At 32.8% G+C, this 21,346-nt stretch overlaps 1 protein-coding gene across 1 annotated transcript; it reads left to right on the top strand.

Annotated features, from left to right (window-relative positions):
* Positions 1-6,425: 6,425 nt before the first annotated feature.
* LOC100793720 (zinc finger protein 4-like) lies at positions 6,426-6,925 on the top strand. Its single transcript, XM_003553071.4, has one exon. The coding sequence runs from the start codon at positions 6,494-6,496 to the stop codon at positions 6,923-6,925; it is 432 nt and encodes a 143-aa protein (XP_003553119.1). The 5' UTR covers positions 6,426-6,493.
* Positions 6,926-21,346: the final 14,421 nt, after the last annotated feature.

Below are 21,346 nucleotides of genomic sequence, written 5' to 3'. Positions count from 1 at the left end.
GAATTAGAGTCGGTGATTCCCTCTCTCGTCTTCGTCTTGTATATGGAGAATGTTAATTAGCTGTTAAATAATTAAAAGTAAAATATATAAAATTATATTATTTTTTTATTGTAAAAATACTATTTAATATTATCAATTCATTTTTTTTTCGTATTTTTTAACAAATTATACTCGATAACAACTTAACAAGTACTTCACAAGTCACAACTTTACAATAATATTATTAATAATAATTGGTAGGATTTTTTACATTTTAATAACCGAGAGTTTCTTCTTGTTTGATTTGAAAGCTAATAAAGCTGCAGGGAAACAAGTGTTTTAATTAAACTACTGCTTTACATTATGACTGATGGACTATTATTGTTGATGTGATCATCACGAAATCAGGTTTGATTCTGATTGTGATTGAAGTTACTCACAAGCAGCTTTCTGGGTTGCCCTAATCCATCTCATCACTGCAAAATTTCGATTAATTGAGCTCCGTCAGATCAAATTAAGTTAAACATACTTTTTAAAATCTGACAAGAACTAAGAAGTAACTTTAGTAAAAATAATTTTAAATTATAAAATATGATTATAAATTTTACATATGAATTATGTGTAGTTGTGTCTGATATAAGAAATTAACTTTCAATTAATATAGATTAAATAAACCTTAATCAAACAACTTGAATAGCTGTACTACAAGATAATGTTATATGAATAAAAAAAATATTTCTTAATATTCATAAACTAAATGTGCATGTTTGATTTATTAATTTTGGAGAAATAATTGTTTGTTTTTATTAATTTCTAAAAAGTAAAAAGTACAAAATTATTTTCCAAAAATATTTTTAACGAAACATGAACTAAGCGTTTTGAAAATTCTATTTTAATATTTTTAATTTTATGAATAAATTTTCATTTGATAATTTTATTAAATAAATTATTTATTCAATCACACGTTATATATTTTCTGCATATGGTGCAATGAGAAATATGTTAATCAATAAATTTCTTAAAGCACTGGTTAAAAAATAAAAACAAAACATTTGTACTAAAAACATTAATTATATTAATAAATCAACAATTATTTAATACTTATTTTTAAAATAACTAAAATACTATATATATATATATATATATATATATATATATATATATATATATATATATATATATATATATATATATATATATAATCAATATCTTGAAAACTAGTTAATAGGACTCTTATCTATTTATAAGACGTAAAATGTCCTTGAATCAAAACAAGCAATTAATTTATATTATTATTATTATTATTATTATTATTATTATTATTATTATTATTATTATTATTATTATTTCTCGGATTAGAGAAAGTGAGAAACACAATTGTTACCTGAAATAGTCATTTTTCTGATAAAACGGGAACAAAAGAATTTTGTTGGTACTTTAAGAGTAAACTATTATTTTAGTCTCTTAAATCGTGTAGTGTTGTCATAATAATCCTTAATATTCAGAAAATTCAATAAATGACTAAAGGTTTATTTAATTCTAGTCCCTAACATGTACAATTCAACTACTATTATAGTCTTTAAATTTTGTAACTTAGTCTCTAATAAAAATAGAAATAAAAACTAATATGATAGATAAATTTTAATTTCAAGGATTTATTTATTTGATTTAAAAAAAATAGGGACTACTATGATAACACTCTACAACTTTATGGATTAAAATGGTAATTAATTTACTCATATATATTTTAAATATTCTTGACAACTTTTTCTTAGTATAGAAAATTTAGAATGTTATTAAAGTAAGCGAATCTTTAACATAGGACACTGAAATAAATTATTAATAAAAAATTAATAAGTGATAAAATTATTATTTTTAATTAAATCGGTTCCTTTAGTTTGACTAACATATCTTCTGTGGTTGTATGATAGTGATATCAGATGTGGATGCTTGTCGTTCATAGGAGATATTAGATAAGATCACATAGTGCTTGTCAAGCGAAGTGAAAGGGGAAAGGAAAAAGAGCAAGCTAAAGAGTCCAGGACTAAAATAAAAATGAGATATATTTAGACTTTAGAGTAAATAAAAATAGGGTATACTTAAAGGGTTTAAGACAAAAACTATGTAAAATGATGTGCCATGATGTGGTGTACTAGGTAACCTTCTGCTAGCTACTCAATAGTTAATAACAATTGATGACAACAAGGATTAACGTAAAAGTAAAGAAAATTGAATATTACAAGAACTACTTACAAGAAATTTAAAATACTAAAATTAAAGGATCATAGATATATTATAAAAACTAAAAATATATTTATGATTTTTTTCCATCTTAACAAGGTTTGAAACTAGAGAAAGGAAGGTAAGCTAATTAAAGTCAAAATAAAATAATATTAGTGAAATGGCTCTTTCAAAGATGTTTTGTGCGTGTTTTTGGTAAGAACACATATTTTTTATGGGAAGTAATTTTGCTCAAACCAAGTTGGCAAAACTCTCACTTTGAGTTTTGTTTATATTTGCTTTGCTGTTTTTAATTAGTGTATTTCTACCCATATTCCGTGTTTAAAAATGTAGTATTTTTTTGTTACTCCACTAGCTAGAAGTTATTCTTTTATTTTTCTAAGACTTTTAAATTGATGCATCAAAAAAATGTTAATAATCAATTTAAATAATGATGAGAATTTTAAAAATAAAATAAAAAAGTCATGACTCATGACCTCCTTTTTTAATTGGGGCACTTATCCATTCTTGCTTTATCATTTCTTTCCTTTTTGTATGTGACTTTTGTGAACATGCTATCCACATAGTTGATTGATGATTGATAAACAACAGAAAAGAAAAAGTTAGGTACTTGCAAGGAAAAGTCAAACAGATGAACACGAAAAAAAAACATGAATGATGGAAGTTCAAATTTAAGAATAAAAGACTGAGAATAGATTATTTAATTTTAATAAATAGTGTGTTGTCAATAGTAAAAAGTTATCATATGATCTAGGACCATCATATATTTATAGTACTCTTATTAATCTTTACCTCTCACATGTGACCAATATTTTCAATCCATAAAAAAATTAGGTTTAAATATAATTTTAGTTTTTTTATTTTTTTTAATATGTAATTTTAATTCATCCATTTTAAAAAGAGATATTTGATCTTTTTATTTTATTTTATAATGTTAGTCCTTTTATTTTAAAATAGATATATTTGGTCCTCTTATTTTAAAAAAATTATAATTTTGATTAAATTCTCAATTTTACATGTGTTTTATTTTGGTTTAATTAAATCCTAAGCTTAATATATTTATTTAAGGTACGACCGATAAATGATTTAATTAATTACAATATAAGAAATAAAATAAATAAAATATAAATAAAATTAAAAATTAGGCCAAAATTATGGATTTTTTAAAATATGAAAACCAAAATTGTAAATTTTTTAAAATTTGGAGACCAAATATTTCTATTTTAAAATATGAGGACCAAAATTACAAATTTTCTAGAAGGACCAAATGTTTATATTTTAAGACCAAAATTATGCATTAAGTAAAATCGGAGGACCAAAATTACTTTTAAGCCAAAAATGTAATAATATATACTTATGTATATCACATAAAAATTAAACCCAGACAATAATAATTTCACATCATATGATAATTTCTTGAAGATAAAAGTTAATTTGAACTCGACTCCATTTTTTCAAAATGAAAAATACTCAAATCTAAATACAAATCCAATATTTAAAATTAGTTTTTCTCATCAAAACTGAGTTGAGGTGGTATAATATATTTGATTGTCGACATCTCGAAAGTTCTCACGCTATGATATTTCACGTGATAACATTTCATTTTGGTGTGATCGATTGGGATGTGTGAGAAACTTCGTAAAATGTTACTCATCTTATAAGTACTTCAAATTAAGCACACTTAATTGTGAAATTCTTATGTAATAGACTATCAAAAAATAGATGCACCTTGTAAATATAGATAGTACCAATTCATTTTTTTAAGTCATTTTCAACTTTAGAATTTCATGCCTCAACTTTAGAGTCTCATGCCTGTACAACCTCTGAATTTTCATTCATTTAATGTGATATCAAAATGTTATAGGTGGGATGAACACCCACATAATTCAAATTTAACTATCATTTTTTACAATATATAATTAATTGGTTAATTTTCCTTGGACATCAAATTAAATATAAAAAGATAAAAACAAAAGAGTTTTGTACTTGCAATGCAAATTTCAAGAAATAAAAGTGCGAGAGAAAATGAAACGTGCTTATTACCCAAGTCCCAAAATAGTGAAAAGCTATGAACCCTAAAACAAAACATTGGCCCTACAACACCAAGACCATTGTTCCTCTTTTTCTTATTCCTCTATTCAGCTATTTCTCTTCGCTGTCTTTATCTGTCTCCACCACATGCATGGGTCACCCCTTCTCTTCTCTTCGGAGACCTACACATAGACGGAAGCACAAAAGTATATCCCATAAAAAGATGTAAACAATAACAACAACTGAACTTACAAGTTACCAAAACGAAGAGATCGAAGAAAAGCTAGCCACATCGTGGCTTCGATATCTGAACCACTCAAATTTTGTTGTCGTCATTGTTGTTTGTCTCACAACTTTTGCCTTGTGTGGTACACGTTGATGAAATCTTCAAGAGATATTTAGATATATTGCTCTTGACTCAACTTTTCTTTTGTTAAAGATGCTGCTCCCCATTCCCCGTCCACATATATATTAAAAAAAATATGAGAAATATTTTTTATCAATAAATATTAATTTATTAATTTTCATAAAATATCAATTAGAAAATTTGAACTCATAATATCTCGATCCTTCCTTTTTTTTTTCTTTTTTTTTATATTTTTCTAACACTGAATCAATCTTATATCTTTTATATGAAAAATAATGCTTTAAACCTATTGCATGATATGAATCTTATATATACACATCATTACTATGTTGACTCGATCCTAACATATATAGTTGTTTGACACATAAGGACAAGTACACTAGTTTGTGAAAGAAAAAGAGTTTCTATTTATCATGCCTAATCAATTTTAAGCATACAATTATATATATACATAAAGTCCATATTAAAATTAAATAAAATTAGTTTTGAGTATTTATATAATTATGTTTCTCATGAGAACAATTCAAGTGATTTTATGTTTTAAATTATTTTAATTATCTTCGTAAAAAGGGAATATATATACAAAATAAAAATAAAAAGTTGATTTTTCAATTTCCTCATACACTACTACAAATAAAGCTTTTTAAGTCGGTTCTCTAGGCCATTTTACGACGGTTTTGAACCGTCATAGCACGCAGTGTCGTAAAATGTGCCTACCTCTACAACGACGGTTTTGAAACCGTCTTTAAAGATTGGTGATTTTAAGATGGCAGTTCCTATCAACTCAAATTCAGTAAGTGTGGTGTGAAATTAATAACGGGTCCTCTTAAGTAAGCACTGGTTGTGTTATTTTACTTTTCCACTTTAGCTTTTCTCAACTCTTTCTTGAGTTTTAGATAAGTCTGAATCACTGAATAAAGCAAATAGTTTGTGGATTTTACCTTCAAACTTCATATCATGCTATCAGTGCCCCGTTTTGCCACCACCAAACTCTGCCTCGCTAGCCAAGGCTCCAAAGTAATTTTCCTCTCTAAACTATCACAAAGTAGGCCTTTCTTTGTTGCTAAACTGTGTGCTTATTATATAGAATGGAAATCCAGGTAGATTTAGTTCTAAATTTTGGAGGGATGAAGATGAAACAAGAATCTTCATGCAATTTTTTGTTTTTTGATCTTGTTGGATCTCCATATTAATGTTTTTGTATTTCTGCCTTGTGTGTTGAATGGTGGTCTTTTCGTCTCTAAACTTTGATTTGCACTTACAAACTGATGGACTTCAGTTTTTACCTGGTTGTTATGTTCTCTCTCTCTCTCATCAAGAGATTAAGATGCACTTATGACGTTTAACCTTCTAAGTCAATGACTCCTTGGAAATATATAATCAGAAAGAATCTTCGTAGCAGATTCAACATTGATTTCAAATTAGATGTACTGTGTTACTAATATATAGATTTTACTGCATATAGAGCCTATTTTTGTCTTCAAACAGAGTCACCCTACTTTTTAGTGTTTGTTTCTTTTACCTTTGGCTGGCCAAACATATCATCAAACAAACAAGCACCAAGTAGAAATTTTTTTTCAAGCAGTGAAAAATACATGAATCACAAACATGGTACTTGGATGATGTGTATCTAGTAATCTTTCACAGTATCAATATTGCCTCAAGATTATTTATTTGTTTTATTTGTTCTTAGGATTGCCAAACATGAGCTTATTGATTTTCATGGCTTACCCAAAATGCAGGATAAAATAAACATCCCAGTGCAAGCTCAGAAACAGATCTTAATATCTTATTCTAAACACTGTGGTGGTTATTGGCTAATAATTTCCAATTGTATTTTGTAAATTAGCTTTCTAACTTAAGCACAGCTAAAACATGAAACCAAACTTTGATCCTGAAGTGGAGGCTAATGCAGAAGATGAATCTGAGGTTTCTTCCAAAGTATCTATTCAAGAAGCCTGTAATGATTCTTGTTGTGACAACCTCATTAACATTTCCAACATCACAAATCCAATAGGGATTCATCCTAATTCAGAAGCTATTTCACTTGACTCAACTCTCAACTCCATGAATTGTGAGCCAGGGGAAAGAGATTCAATAGGATTCTCATTCTCAAGCAATGAACCTGCCTCTCAAACTACAGCACCAACCATTCCACGAGTCTTCCCTTGCAATTTCTGTCAGCACAAGTATATCAGCTCTCAGGATCTTGATGGACTCATTGATGAACACAGGAGGGAGAGAGAATTAGCAAAAAGGACAATGAGAATGCACTCCCTCTTTTTACTTCCTGACTGTTCAATTTGAAAGGTAAAAAGAACATTCCAAAAAGAGTGCAGAAACAACTTGGAAAGTACAGGAAACAACCATCATAAAACCAATATGCTGGTCCAATTTCTCTAAGCCTAAATACAAGTCCAAAATAACATAAATATTTTTTTGTCAGAAACTTTTGATTCTATACCAACTCACATTCAATTGCAAACTAAAGAGCATGAGATCTAACACGTAATCTGCTAACAATGTCTAGCACCAATAATAGGATTCACATTTAGAGAAAATTTTCATACCTAATTACTTGAGAATTACTACTTTTTGCCTATAAGAAAATATTGTAAATAGACTATGAAGGTATTAGGTATATTTTTTTCACCCTTACAATCTTGGCAAACACTACTTTAAGCATTGAAAGTCTCTACTAGTATACCATCAGAATTCCGCTTGAATAATCAGAGGAAATTCTGTTTGAATATTCTTTCCACTTTAGATTGGTGCTCAACAAACTCTTTCATGAGTTGTTGGACTTCAACCCGAAAGAAATTAATAGGGCCTTTGGGGTATCTACTTCTGAAGATATGGTTCTTGATAACAAGGGGGCTATATGTTCTACGAATTCAATCAACCGAGTAATTTTCATTATCTTTTTCTTTTCTTTTCCTTTCTATATAAATTTAATTCTAATTCTTTGGATCCTCGATCTAACTGGATTGCAACTTGACCTTCTCTTTGTTACTTCACTCTTTTTATATATATAAAAAAATCATAATCGAAAATAATTGGACTAGACTACAGCCACGGGAGAGCAAGGATAAGGATAGAGATGCAAGGTCATACTCTGCCACATGACATGGAATCGAATTTTGAGACTTCAAAAAGGATTGAATAGCAAAGTGGGTTCATCACACCAACAATAACAAAATCAAATCCATCAGGTGGACATATGCATGTAAGCATTCATTAAGCGGGTTTAATGACTTACATGTACGACGACCTAAGACACGCTTTCCACGGGCAAACGGCGCGAGGTCAGTATGAGGGAGACAGTCTTCACGACGCGAGCTCCACTGCTTCACGCCGAGGTTTCAAGGAGAGAGGGGTTTGAGGTCCACTGCTTCACGGAGAGGTTTCAAGGAGAGAGTGCTTGACAACGCAGAGAGGTTTCAAGGAGAGAGTGCTTGACGACGCGAGGTAGAGTGTTAACTATAGGAAGAGTGGAAAGGGATGGCTGTAAAATCCCTAATTTGAGGGAAATAAAACAAAGGCGGTTTTGGTCTAAACCCGTCGTTGAACTTCTTTCTATATTTACAAAAATGCCACCCAGCGAGTTACTAAGACGGTTTTTTATAACCGTCTTAGAATTTACGTTGTAAAAAATTATTCTCACCTTTGATAATTACAAGTTTGTCACCGTGCCACTATCTAAGGCGGTTCTGGATAACCGACTTAGATACTACGTCGTAAAATATAATTATTCTAGTAGTGATAGGATTAAATAACACTTTATTGAAGAATTTTTTAAATCCACTTTTTGAGGAATGAATAGGAAAGGCAAATCTGTTATGATACACCTTATCCAAAAATGGTGGCGGGAACATTGTAGTTTGTCCTTACACGGGCCTGCAGTTCTAACTAATACTCATAACTCAATTACTTTGTGTTTGGTCGGTTTGCATCTTTTGAATATGTTTGTAGAATTTAATTGGAATACACTAATCATGTCATAAAATGTTGACTTTTTAATAGTTGTTTTAAAATTCATCGAGTGATTTCTAATTAGCTGAGAGTACATAATAATTTTTAGTGACATATAAATTAAAGTATTTGTATATATTTGTGTTTTGGTAGCAGTGAGTAGTTTCCTATAGCAGGAAAGGAATTATATGGACCTGTGAGTTGCAGGCTAGGTTTTGATCAGAGGATATATATGGTTTTTATTGTTGAAGTTGCCCATGAAGAAAAATAATTATACCAGTTTGAACCTTAATAAAGAGTGAAAGAACCATGTCAAAACTCAACATTAATTCTACGAGGCCTGTATGCCTAGCACATTGGTCAGCAACTACCATTAAATATCCAAGGGCTCCAATTAATCCAAAAATTAGGTTTTTATTTAAGGCTAATTATATGCACATAATTAAGTAAATTTGTATATTAATCTTTTGTCTCAGAGAGAGATATGCATAGGGCAAGTAGATACAGTGTAAGTTTTCTTATAAAAACTTTTCATTATTGGTAGGCTTAGAATAATAAAATTCTGTGCCATGGCTCCATGCAACCATATAGCTAGGATACATTTAACTATTGAAGGTGTTGGTATATCTATACACTAGTGAAATTAACTTGATTATTAGAAACAACAAAAATGTGGTAAAATGAGAAAACTAAAAATCAATTGATGAATAAAAACTAAAGCATATTCATCTCACTCAATTTTTGCCCCTAATTAATTAACTCCACACAGTTGTCTACCTTTTCAAACAATCCTAGTTAATTTTCTCATAACTGAAGTTCATGGGTTTTACTACACCATATAAAATAGCAGTGAGGTTCAATTTACTTGACACTTTCAGTTAGCCTCAAAAGTATAGAATAGGAACCATTCAGCTTGCCTAATAATTGATGCTATTCAACAGTTTTGAAGGATAACTTTTGAACTACTTTCCAGGTCTTCTGTATTTGTGAATGTGTCATGCTGTATGAGATTATGATATGTACGTGAGCAGTGAGCACAAGAAATTAATCGCCTTACGCAATTCAATATATTTATTTCCTCTTCATATTAGGACCAATATGTGTTTTCATTTCATTTTTTTTTATCATCAAATTTTCATGGCTTTATTCCTCTTCTCCCAGACCAAACAATGAGTTATTTTGCATCAATGTAGTTTCATGATCACCAATTTGTTTTTAGTTATTCCACAGCTTTAAATTCATAAAAGTTTGAAATCATATTACTGAATATTATTAACAAAAATAAGTATTCTTTACTATATCTATATATCTTGCTAGCGACTTCAAAACTCAACCTGCACATAGTATCATAAAACGATTCAAGTTTTGGTTTCGAACCGAAACTTATTGATCATGTGGCACATTACAGGAAGGTCAAAACTTATCAACCAAAAGATAGAGATAAGATAGACAAAATATATTTACCAGGCCCAAACGATCAAATTTCAAGATGGACTCATTGGCCCAAACCAAAAGGCACAATTGTGAATCGAAAACAGTATTCTTCTTTCTCTCCTTTCCCTTTCATTTTTTGGTAGTGTTTTTCCTGCAAACTAAAACCTATAATCTTCTTAAACTTCATTTCTGATTCTGCAAAATTTTGGTTGTTTGGGACCAGATAAATTTATCTTTATTATCATCCAACTTAAAATTTTGATAAATTTATTAATTTATTTAAATTTAACTCAATTAAAACCCAATATTATATAAAATAAGACTGCATCAACCTAATTTATTTTGTTACACGATTTATAAATCTTAATTCTTACTATTATATATAGTTAAACCATAGAATTAAGTAATATAAAATTATAATTAAAACATTTTTATAAATATGTTTTAAAATAAATAATATTAATATAAATATAATTTCATTAAGCAAAGAAATTTTATTATTAATATATAATTGTTTTAAAAAATAATACCTTTTAAAAATGATATTAGACATCTGATCAAACTAAAAACATTGTATGTAAAATATAAACTCATTTTTAAAATATATTAGATTTAAGTATGATTAAGTGTCAAACATAATAAATTTTATAGTTAATTTAAAGAATGGAAACTTGCGGTTAAAGTTCTGAGAAGAGCCTAGGATCAAAATTTTAGTGGTTAAAAAAAAGCATTAGATTTAATTTTTAAAATATAAATTAATTTTGACAAGTTTATATTTTAAAATTTAAATCTAATGTCCATTCTTTGTAACGTATCTACTTAGGCTTTAGCCCTAAGCCCAAGCTCAAAGGATGTGTACCCATAGAAGATAGAACAATCACTAGTTACACCCATTGCAACTTGTCCTCTATCTCAAGCTTCAACTAAAATAAATTGTTCGAATCTTCAACCCTTTTAGATGAAGTAGGTGTTTTCCAAAATGTAGAGAGGAAAAAGCCATGAAAGTCTTCAACTTTAAAGCAGTTGCTGCATACAGGAGCTTCAGCAGCAAGAGGGTTTCAAAACCCTTAGCTTAGGCTTTAACAAACCCCAAAACCAAGAACACCCATGCCACAGTGGAGCAATGCAAAAACCCCATGTCCAAAATTGAATGGAGTTAGGAGCAAAATGATATGGTAATTCATGGAATTATGAAGAATTCGATGAATTAAAGAGAAATAGGGAATCCTGAGATGAAAAAAGGATTCCAAAATTCTATTATTCAAAAACTAGAGTACAAGGAATTGGGAATTATTACGTAAGTGAATGAATGACAAAATCTTCTCTTATTTCCCCTATATATAACTGCAGAGTACTAACAAAATTTACTCTCAATCAATTTCTCCTATTTATTCTCTATTTATTTGTCAATCCAATCCCTATTTTGTCTCCCTGAATCTCTATTTATTTTCTCATAATTGCTATTTATTCTCTCCTATCACAAAAGCATGTTCTGTCTTCCATATCCAAGGGAAAATTTGTGTTCATCACTGGCTCTGTTGGCACTGGGAAGACCCTTTTGCTTGAAGAGATCATCAAGTTCCTGAACAGATTGTACACCCCATCTGAGGTTTATGTCACAGCTTCCACTGGGGTTGCAACTTGTGCTATAAAGGGCCAAACTTTGCACTTTTTTGCTGGCATTGGCATTTTCACTGATGATGACCCTCAGAATTTGGTGGAGAGGGTTTTGTCCCACCAGGGTGCCTGCAGGGGGTGGAGAAAGGTTGAGGCTTTGGTCATAGATGAGATCAACATAGTGAGCACAAAACTGTTTGATAGTCTTGAATGTGTTGCAAGAGGGGTGACAGGTGTGGATGAAACCTAGGAAGGGATTCAGCTTATTATGAGTGGTGATTTCTTTCAACTGCAACTAGTGGTTAATAATAAGGATTATTGTTCTTCTCAAGGGGTGGTGTATGCATTTGAGGCTGAGTGTTGGAACAGAAGCTTTGATTTGCAGGTGGAGCTCACAAAGGTGTTTAGACAATCAGATTATGGACTCACCACGTTGCTTGAGGGAATCAGGAGAGGGGAGAGTGATCCCCAAGATTTGGAGTTCCTAGAGTACTTATGCTTGGGGAGTAATGGATGTGTTAATGATCTATTTGCCGGAAATATGATGTACCATGATTGTAGGAGTAATATTGTATTACGCATAAGTTTAGGAACATAACTATAGGCACCAGATTTGTTTCTGATTTATTCCTGATCTTCCTTAATTCTCTACATTAACTCTATACAACTGTTAGGGTATTCTTGTGTATATATTCTTTTGCTCGGTTCCTTGGAATAACATGAAAAACAATTTTTCATCTCTTATTTTCTACATGATATCAAGAGCAAGGTTGGCTCACTGACCTTTAGAAAAGCAAGGATTCAAATCTTGAGTTCCTGAGGCAAGACCACTATGTTAGGTAGAGAAGATGACAAAAGGAAGAGTGGTGAGGGGGCTGGAAAAGAAACAACAGGTGTATCCCCTTACTATATGCATCCACCAGACAATCCAGGGAAGTTGATCACACCTATACAGCTGAAAGGAGACAACTATGAAGAATGGGCAAGGGCAATACGAAATGCCTTGCGAGCAAAGAAGAAACTAGCATTTGTGGACAGGACTATAACCGAGACAAAGGATGACTCAACTGATATTGAAGATTGGTGGATGGTGAACTCCATGCTAGTGGCATGGATCCTGAACACCATAGAGCCAAGTCTGCGCTCAACCATTACTTATATGGAGAGTGTCAGAAATTTGTGGGAGGATTTTCAACAAAGGTTCTCCATTGGAAATGGGGCACGTGTCTATCAGCTCAAGACAGATCTAGCTGGGTGCAAGCAAATGGGACAAACAGTTGTTGTATACTATGTAAAGGTGAAGGTGATGTGGGATGAACTGATAAGTTATGAACCAACTCCAACATGTAAGTGTGGTGGATGCAAATGTAACATTGCGAAAGAATTAGAAAAAAAGAGAGAGGAAGAGAAGGTCCACCAATTCTTGATGAGACTGGATGATGCAATATATGGGACCATATGTTCCAACATTTTGAGTATGGATCCTCTACCAAACTTGAGTCGAGCATATGCAATAATCGTACAGGAAGAACGACACATAAATATAGCCAGAAGCAAGGAAGAACGAGGTGATGCAGTGGGCTTTGTCATGCAGGTGGGCACTGAAGTAAAAGCAGTTGTTGTTCGAACTAAAGAAAAGGGGACGACATGTAACCACTACAGGAAGACTGGACATGATGCCAAGGACTATTTTCAAGTCATTGGTTATCCGGATTGGTGGGAAGATAAGCCCCGCTCAACAAGAAAAAGTGTAGGATGTGGATGGGGAAATTCATATGTTGGACGAGGAAGAGGTTAGAATGCTCAAGCAAATGCAGCATAGGCTAGAGGGATGGAAAGGCAACAGGTAGCAGCCATTGAAGACCCAGAACAAGGAGGAATACCAAGATTGAGTTGAGAACAGTTGACAACATTGATCAATCTACTGAACACACACAAAGCAGGAGGAATTGAGAAATTATCTGGTAAGAATGGTGAATGGTTGATTGACTTGGGGGCTTCACACCACATGACAGGTGTGATTAAACTACTGAGTGAAGTGCGGAATATTATGTTGTGTCCAGTGGGACTTCCCGATGGAAAACAAACCAATGTTGTAAAGGAAGGAATAATGCATCTAGGAGAAAATATTTATCTGCGAAATGTGCTATATGTTCCTAATATGAATTGCACCCTCATATATGTTGCTAAACTTATGCGAGATTTGAGTTGCACTGTTACTTTTACTAATAAGCTATGTGTGATGCATGACCAAGCTTTGAGGACTTTGATTGGACTAGGTGAAGAGTGTGATGGGGTTTTTCTGTTTCAAACTACAATACCAGTACATGCAAATAAAGCAAAGACAATGAATGTTAGCAAGCTATGGCATGAAAGATTAGGACACCCATCCAAACGAATTCTTACCTACCTACCTGAGGCAAATGGTGGTGATCCAATTGATTTTTGTGATATTTGTTATAAAGCTAAGCAAACTCGTGATATGTTTCAAGAAAGTCAAAATAAAGCTTATAAAAGTTTTTCCTTGATACATTGTGACTTGTGGGGACCTTATAAGGTGCCCGCATCTTGTGGTGCAAGTTATTTTTTGACAATTTTCAATGACTTTTCTCGTGTTGTGTGGGTTTACCTATTGCTTGAAAAGCGTGAAGTAGCACAAACCGTTAAAAAATTTCGTGCAATGATTGAGCGTCAATTTGAAAAACAAGTTAAAGTAATTTGAAGTGATAATGAGACCGAATTCACATGTTTAAGACCATACTTTGAACAACATGGTATATTACACCAAACGTCGTGTGTAAGAACACCTCAGCAGAATGGGAGAGTTGAGAGGAAGCATAGGCACATTTTAAATGTAGCTAGAGCATTAAGATTTCAAGCTAGCTTGCCTATATGATTTTTGGGCGAATGCATTTTGACTGCAGACTATCTTATAAATCGAACCCCTTCTTCTCTTCTTCAAGGAAAAAGTCCTCATAAGGTCTTGTTTGGGAAAGCACCTGTATATAGCCAACTGAGAGTATTTGGGTGCCTCTGTTACGTGCACCAAAATGGAAAAGAAAGGGATAAGTTTTGTGAGAGAAGTAGAAAGTGTGTGTTCTTGGGTTATCCATATGGAAAGAAAGGATGGCGAGTCTATGACCTCGAAAAAGAAGAATACTTGGTCTCTAGGGATGTGGCGTTTCATGAGAATGTTTTTCCATTTGCCATCGGATAGGATCCGACAAACAACAAGGAATTAGAATCACACTTGATAGATTGTGCATTCTTTGACGACCCCAATGAAAATCAAAGGGACAAAGAGAGTGAGGAGTGGATTACAAATGTAACAGCGAGGGGGAGACTGGGCAGTTATGAGCATGAAAGAGAAGAACAAGGATGTGGAATTGAAGTGACCATAAGTGAGGAAAACAGTGATGGCAGTGGACAAGAAAAGGGTGTCGCTGAACAAGAGGAACGACTTGGTAGAGGACAACGCCAACATAAGCCCTCGGTGCTATTACAAGACTACGTGACTTACACTGCATGGTGTCCGAAAGGCTCCACTCACACTCAAACACCATCCGAGTCAAAGCCCTCAGGTAAAACTCCTTATCCCATAGCAAATTATGTAACATGTGCTAAGTTTTCTCCTCGATATCGTTCATTCTTAACTGCAATAACAATGGGGCATGAACCCACAAGTTTTTCAGTTGCTGTGAAGGATAAAAGATGGAGAGAAGCAATGAAGAAGGAATTAGAAGCTCTTGAAAGCAATATAACATGGACTTTGGAGACCTTGCCCCCTGGGAAAAAGGCAATTGGGTGCAAATGGGCGTATAAAATCAAATACCATTCTGATGGATCTATAGAATGCTATAAAGCATGATTAGTGATCCTTGGCAACCGACAAGTAGAAGGATTGGATTACAACGAGACCTTTTCTCTAGTCGCAAAGATGGCAACAGTGCGAACTCTTCTGGCAGTAGCAGCAGCAAAACAATGGGAGTTGCATCAAATGGATGTTCATAATGCATTCTTGCATGGCGACTTGGATGAAGAGGTGTTCATGCAACTCCCACCAAGGTTTTCAACAACAGATAAGTCTAAAGTATGCAAATTGAACAAATCCATTTATGGGCTTCGTCAGGCCCCTCGGTGTTGGTTCTCTAAGCTTACGACAACATTGAAGAAATATGGATTTGTTTAGCCTCACTCTGACTACTCTTTGTTCACATATGCAGACAGTGGAATGCAACTTAGTGTGCTAGTATATGTTGATGACTTGGTCATTGCCAGCAATGATTCTCGAGCTGTGACTCAGCTTAAGAAATATCTAAACATGTGTTTTTACATGAAGGATCTAGGAACTCTTAAATACTTCCTAGGTATTGAGGTTGCTCATGGGCTTGAAGGAATTTTTCTCTGTCAGCGAAAGTATGCACTAGACATTGTTACTGAAGTTGATTTGCTTGGGGCAAAGCCAGCAGTGTCTTTAATGGAACAGAATCATCGATTAACAGTGGCAAAATGAGCTCTTACGAAAGATCCCGAGCAATACCGGAGGCTGGTAGGACGACTTATCTATCTTACTATAATTAGGCCTAAGCTCAGCTACTGTGTACATGTGCTTACTCAATTTATGCAGCACCCACAAGAAGACCATTGGGAGGCAGCATTACGAGTCGTACATTATCTTAAAGGCAACCCTGGTCAAGGCATCCTTCTACGAGCTGATAGTGACCTACACTTAACAACATATTGCGACTCAGATTGGGCTAGTTGTCCTCTTACACGATGATCTCTCACCAGATATGTGGTGTTTTTAAATTCCTCTCCAATCTCATGGAAGACAAAGAAGCAACACATTGTGTCTCGATCCTCTGTAGAAGCAAAATACCGCTCTATGGTAGCCACTACTTGCAAATTGAACTGGCTGAAGGGTCTTCTTGAATCCTTAGGCGTGAATCATGTTGGACAAGTGGCCTCAGTTATCTTAAGAAGGGGGCGTTTAATTAAGATACAAAAAATATTCCCAATTAAAATTTAACTCTTTTTGGATTAACATTGCACCCTTGATATGAATTACTCAAAAGACAATTCAAAATAAACTTCTTTAAAGCAAAAGATAAATCACAATAAATAAAAGAAGTGTAAAAGAAGAGAGAATGCAAACTCAGATTTTATACTAGTTCGGTCACGCCCTGTGCCTACGTCCAGTCCCCAAGCAATCCGCTTGAGATTTCCACTATCTTGTAAAAATCTTTTTACAAACTCTGAACCACACAGAGACACCCTTCCCTTGTGTTCAGATATCCTTACAACTTAAGAGACTCTCGGTCTCTTAAACAGATCTCTTTGAATAAGAAGAAGAAAATTTTTCTCTCTTTAAGAGAAGAATATTACAATTGAAGATCGATCAAGATTCCTTATTGAATTTGCAATTGTTTTGACCAAGAAATATTTTGAGAGTGATAAGACAATTTGGTTTTGAGAGAATAAGACAATGTTGTTAAAAAAACTTTAAGGAATTTCGTATCCCAAGTCACCTATTTATAGGTTTTTGATGGTCATTCAAAAACTTATTGAACAATTGTGACTCTTGGGAGTTATTTTTGAAGATTCCTTACTGGTAATCGATTACATAAATGTGGTAATCAATTACACAATTAGTTTCTGAAGAGTTGTGACTTTCCATACTTGAAATTTGAATTTTTATGTCTGGTAATCGATTACACAAATGTTGTAATCGATTACAGGCTTTTAAAATTTAAATTCAAATTTCTAAAAGTTGTTACAAATAATTTTAACTTCTGGTAATCGATTATATACTGTATGTAATCGATTACAGCCTTTTAAAATCAAATTTGAAATTTGTAAAATTGTTTCATAAATCAATTTGGCCACTGGTAATCGATTACCGGATGTAATCGATTACCAGAGAGAAAATATCATATTTTTTAAATCTCAAAAAGCTTTTGTAAAATATCCTTTAGGCAAACCTGTGCAGCATCAATTAAGGAATTCTTTCTAAGATCCTAGGAACTAAGTACATCGTTCTTCTTGAATTTCTAGATTCTTGAATTGAATTACGCTTATCTTTGGCATCATCAAAACTTCATATCATATATGCTTCTACAAATCATCCAACACCCATGCACATATATTGTGACAGCCAGGCTGCTCTTCACAAAGCAATGAATTCAGTCTTTCACGAGAGAACTAAACACATCGAGGTAGACTATCATTTTGTACGGGATGAAGTTCAATGTGGTACCATTGCCACCTCTCATGTTTGCACTACCAACCGACTAGCTAACATTCTGACCAAGGCCTTTGGGCGTCGACAATTTGATCATCTGCTTGGCAAGTTGGGCATTCAATATCTTCATGCGCCAACTTGAGGGGGAGTATTGGCGGAAATATGATGTACCATGATTGTAGGAGTAATATTGTATTTCACATAAGTGTAGGAACATAACTATAGGCACCATATTTGTTTCTGATTTGTTCCTGATCTTCCTTAATTCTCTGCATTAACTCTGTACAGCTGTTAGGGTATTCTCGTGTATATATTTTTTTGCTCAGTTCCTTGGAATAATATGAAAAACAATTTTCCATCTCTTTTTTTCTACATGATCCTTTTATTGTGCAACTCTTTCCTTTGAATAAATATGTGGAAAGAGTGAATAAGGAGAGACTGAGAAGTTTGCAAAAGGATGTTGTTGTTTATAAGGTTGTTGATAGTGGTAAGGGGGATTGGAGGGGGAATCTTAGGTATGGCATAGTACCTGATGAAGTTTCCCTTTATGAAGGTGCAAGGGTTATGTTGGTTAAGAATTTGGTCACTGAGCATGGATTGGTAAATGGGGCTACTAGTGTAGTGGTAGGTGTTGGATCAAGTGGCCTCGGAATAATTAAGAAGGGGGGGTTGAATTAATTATTAGTGAACATTTACTAATTAAAAAAAACTTATTCTTCTTAATGTTACTAGATTCAATTAGGCTTTTACTACAAAGTTAAGAAAGTAAAGAACAGAAATAGAAACTTAACCAAAAGTAAAAGCGATAATTAAAGTGCACAGCGGAAATTAAAAAGTATAGGGAAGAAGAAGACAAACACAAGAATTTATATTGGTTCAGCAACAATCCGTGCCTACATCTAGTTCCCAAGCGACCTGCGATCCTTGAGATTTCTTTTCAACCTTGTAAAATCCTTTACAAGCAAAGATCCACAAGGGGTGTACCCTCCCTTGTTCTCTTTGAACAACCAAGTGGATGTATCCTCCACTTGAACTGATCCACTAGAGAGGTACCCTCTCTTGTTCTCAGTTACAACAACCCAAGTAGATGTACCCTTTACTTGTATCACAAAGGATGTACCCTCTAATGTGTTAAGACAAAGTTCTCAGGCGGTTAGTCCTTTGAAACTTTGTGAAGGGGAAACAAAAGATATCTCAGGTGGGTAGTCCTTTGAAATCTTTTGTTTATGGGAAAAGGAAGAATCAAAAGAATTCTCAGACTGTGTTGTTTTGAATTCTTTGACAAGGGAGAATAGAGACACAAAAGAATTCAGGCAGTTAGTCTTTTGTTCTTTTGGAAAAGGGAGAAGAGAGACACAAAAAGAATTCAGGCAGTTAGTCCTTGGCGAATTCTTTTTGGCAAAGGGAGAAGAGAATGAAAAGATATAGCACACTCTTGTTTTCAAGGTTTGGAAACCAGAAAACTTTAGAAAGCTTTTGGCAAAGGAAGAAGAAGAAGAAGTTCAAGAAGATGTTCAAAAAGATTCAAAGGTTATAAAAGAATATATGAAAAAGTTGTAATCACTTTTTTTTTCAAATGCAAGTCAAGGTCTTGCTTTTATAGACTCTTCATGTCTGGTCAAGAAAACCATTAGAAGAGTTATAACCTTTAGAAAAACTTGAAAACCATTGGAAGAGTTATATCTCTTGATTTTTATTCAAAACTTGTCACTGGTAATCGATTACCAAAACCATATAATCGATTACTCAAAACTTTTTATGAAAGGATATGACTCTTCACAATTGAGTTTGAATTTCAACGTTCAGATACACTGGTAATCGATTACCAATATCTTGTAATCGATTGCACCATTTTGAAATCAATTGGAACATTGCAAATTCAGTTAAAAGCTTTCGAAATCAAACTTTACCACTGGTAATTGATTACAGGAAACTGGTAATCGATTACCAGAGAGTAAAATTTTTGGTAACTTAGAAAATTTTGAGAAAAACTCTTTTGAAAAACAAAACTGTGCTATGTTTTTTTTTTTTGAAAAAAACTTTTCAATACTTCCCTTGTGAAGTCTTCCTGATTTCTTCTCTTGAATCTTGAATTCATCTTCTCTTGAATCTTGAAATCAAACTTCTCTTGATTCTTGAATCTTCTTGATTTCTTCTCATGAAACTTGAAATTAAACTTGATCTTAAACTTGTTGACTCAATCTTGAAATCATTCTTTGGGCTTTTTGTCATCATCTTTGTCATTATCAAAACTACTTGAATCAACTTCATTCATCATCATGAAGCTTGCTTCTACAATAGGGTTTTCATGGTCATTAGGTGAAGAAGTTCTAGGTGGAATATGTAATGATAAAATGTTGCCTGTGATCAAATTTGATGGAGGGAAATTTGTGACAATTAAGCCAGCAACATGACATGTAATGGATGGACCTGAACTAAGAGAAAAGGTGGCCACAGAAGTAACAGTGCTGTCTCAAGAAAAGTTTGTAATAGTCGAACAAAGTACAAGACTTGGTTTACCAAAAGGAAAATGGATAAGGTTGCTGAATGCTTTGTTGTAATTCTTTGTCTTATTGCAAATGTCATATTATATAAACTGAACTTGAGGAGGGAAAGTTAAATTTTCCTCAAGAGGGTGTTATAATAGACTAATGCCAGACATGAAAGAGTAATGCATTGTAGTCACTATTATTGTTATTCTGATCCTTGAAGTTGTTTATTGATATTGATTTGTTCAAAGTGTATATCATACTAGTGTATATCATAATGTTATGTAGCCACTATTATTATTCTGATCCTTGAGGTTGTTCATCAATATTTTTTTAGTCTATACATTTTTTTATATTTCTTAGAAAGAGCATGATTAGTGTTAAGTGTAAATGGTAGTGAAGTTCTCTTTCTGTTTTTCTAAAGGGTGCTTCAATCTGCGTAGAGCATATTAAGCAGATAAACACATCTTTGAGTTTTCTAAGCCAATATTTTGTTGTGATATTGATTAGGGAGGTTACAAGTTACAACTTACAGCTTATGGTCATCCATGACCATTTGATAAAAATGCTAGTGAACATGGAACGAGTTAAGGTCATTCAACCTAAACAAATTAGGATGTTAACTCTACAACTCAAATCCTGATTTTTTTTTCATTGCCAATCTTGCTCTCCTTTTTAAATCACTGGTAAAAAAAAATCAGTTTTCAAATTATTAATTCTTACAATACTACGGTTTTTTCTAATATTCTTACTATGAGAGCAAGATTTTCAAACATGTCAATGATGTTTCCACAATGACCACAATCCAAACACGTGTTGATTTTTAATTTGATCTGTAATTTTTATAAGAACATTTATAAAATTTAACATAAATATCTAAAATTTGACCATGATAGATTTAGCCTGAGATGTATTGATATATGATAATATAATACGGTGTAACATTCATCATCAAAGTGTCAATACACGAGATCA

This window comes from Glycine max, chromosome 18, assembly GCF_000004515.6.
Source record: "Glycine max cultivar Williams 82 chromosome 18, Glycine_max_v4.0, whole genome shotgun sequence".
Classification (NCBI taxonomy): domain Eukaryota; kingdom Viridiplantae; phylum Streptophyta; class Magnoliopsida; order Fabales; family Fabaceae; genus Glycine; species Glycine max.
The sequence above is the reverse complement of the archived record's forward strand: the minus strand, read 5'-3'. Positions and strand labels throughout refer to the sequence as shown.

Bases quoted from the DNA above. Each gene is read 5' to 3' on its own strand.
- LOC100793720 (XM_003553071.4), top strand. From the start codon at position 6,494: ATGAAACCAAACTTTGATCCTGAAGTGGAGGCTAATGCAGAAGATGAA.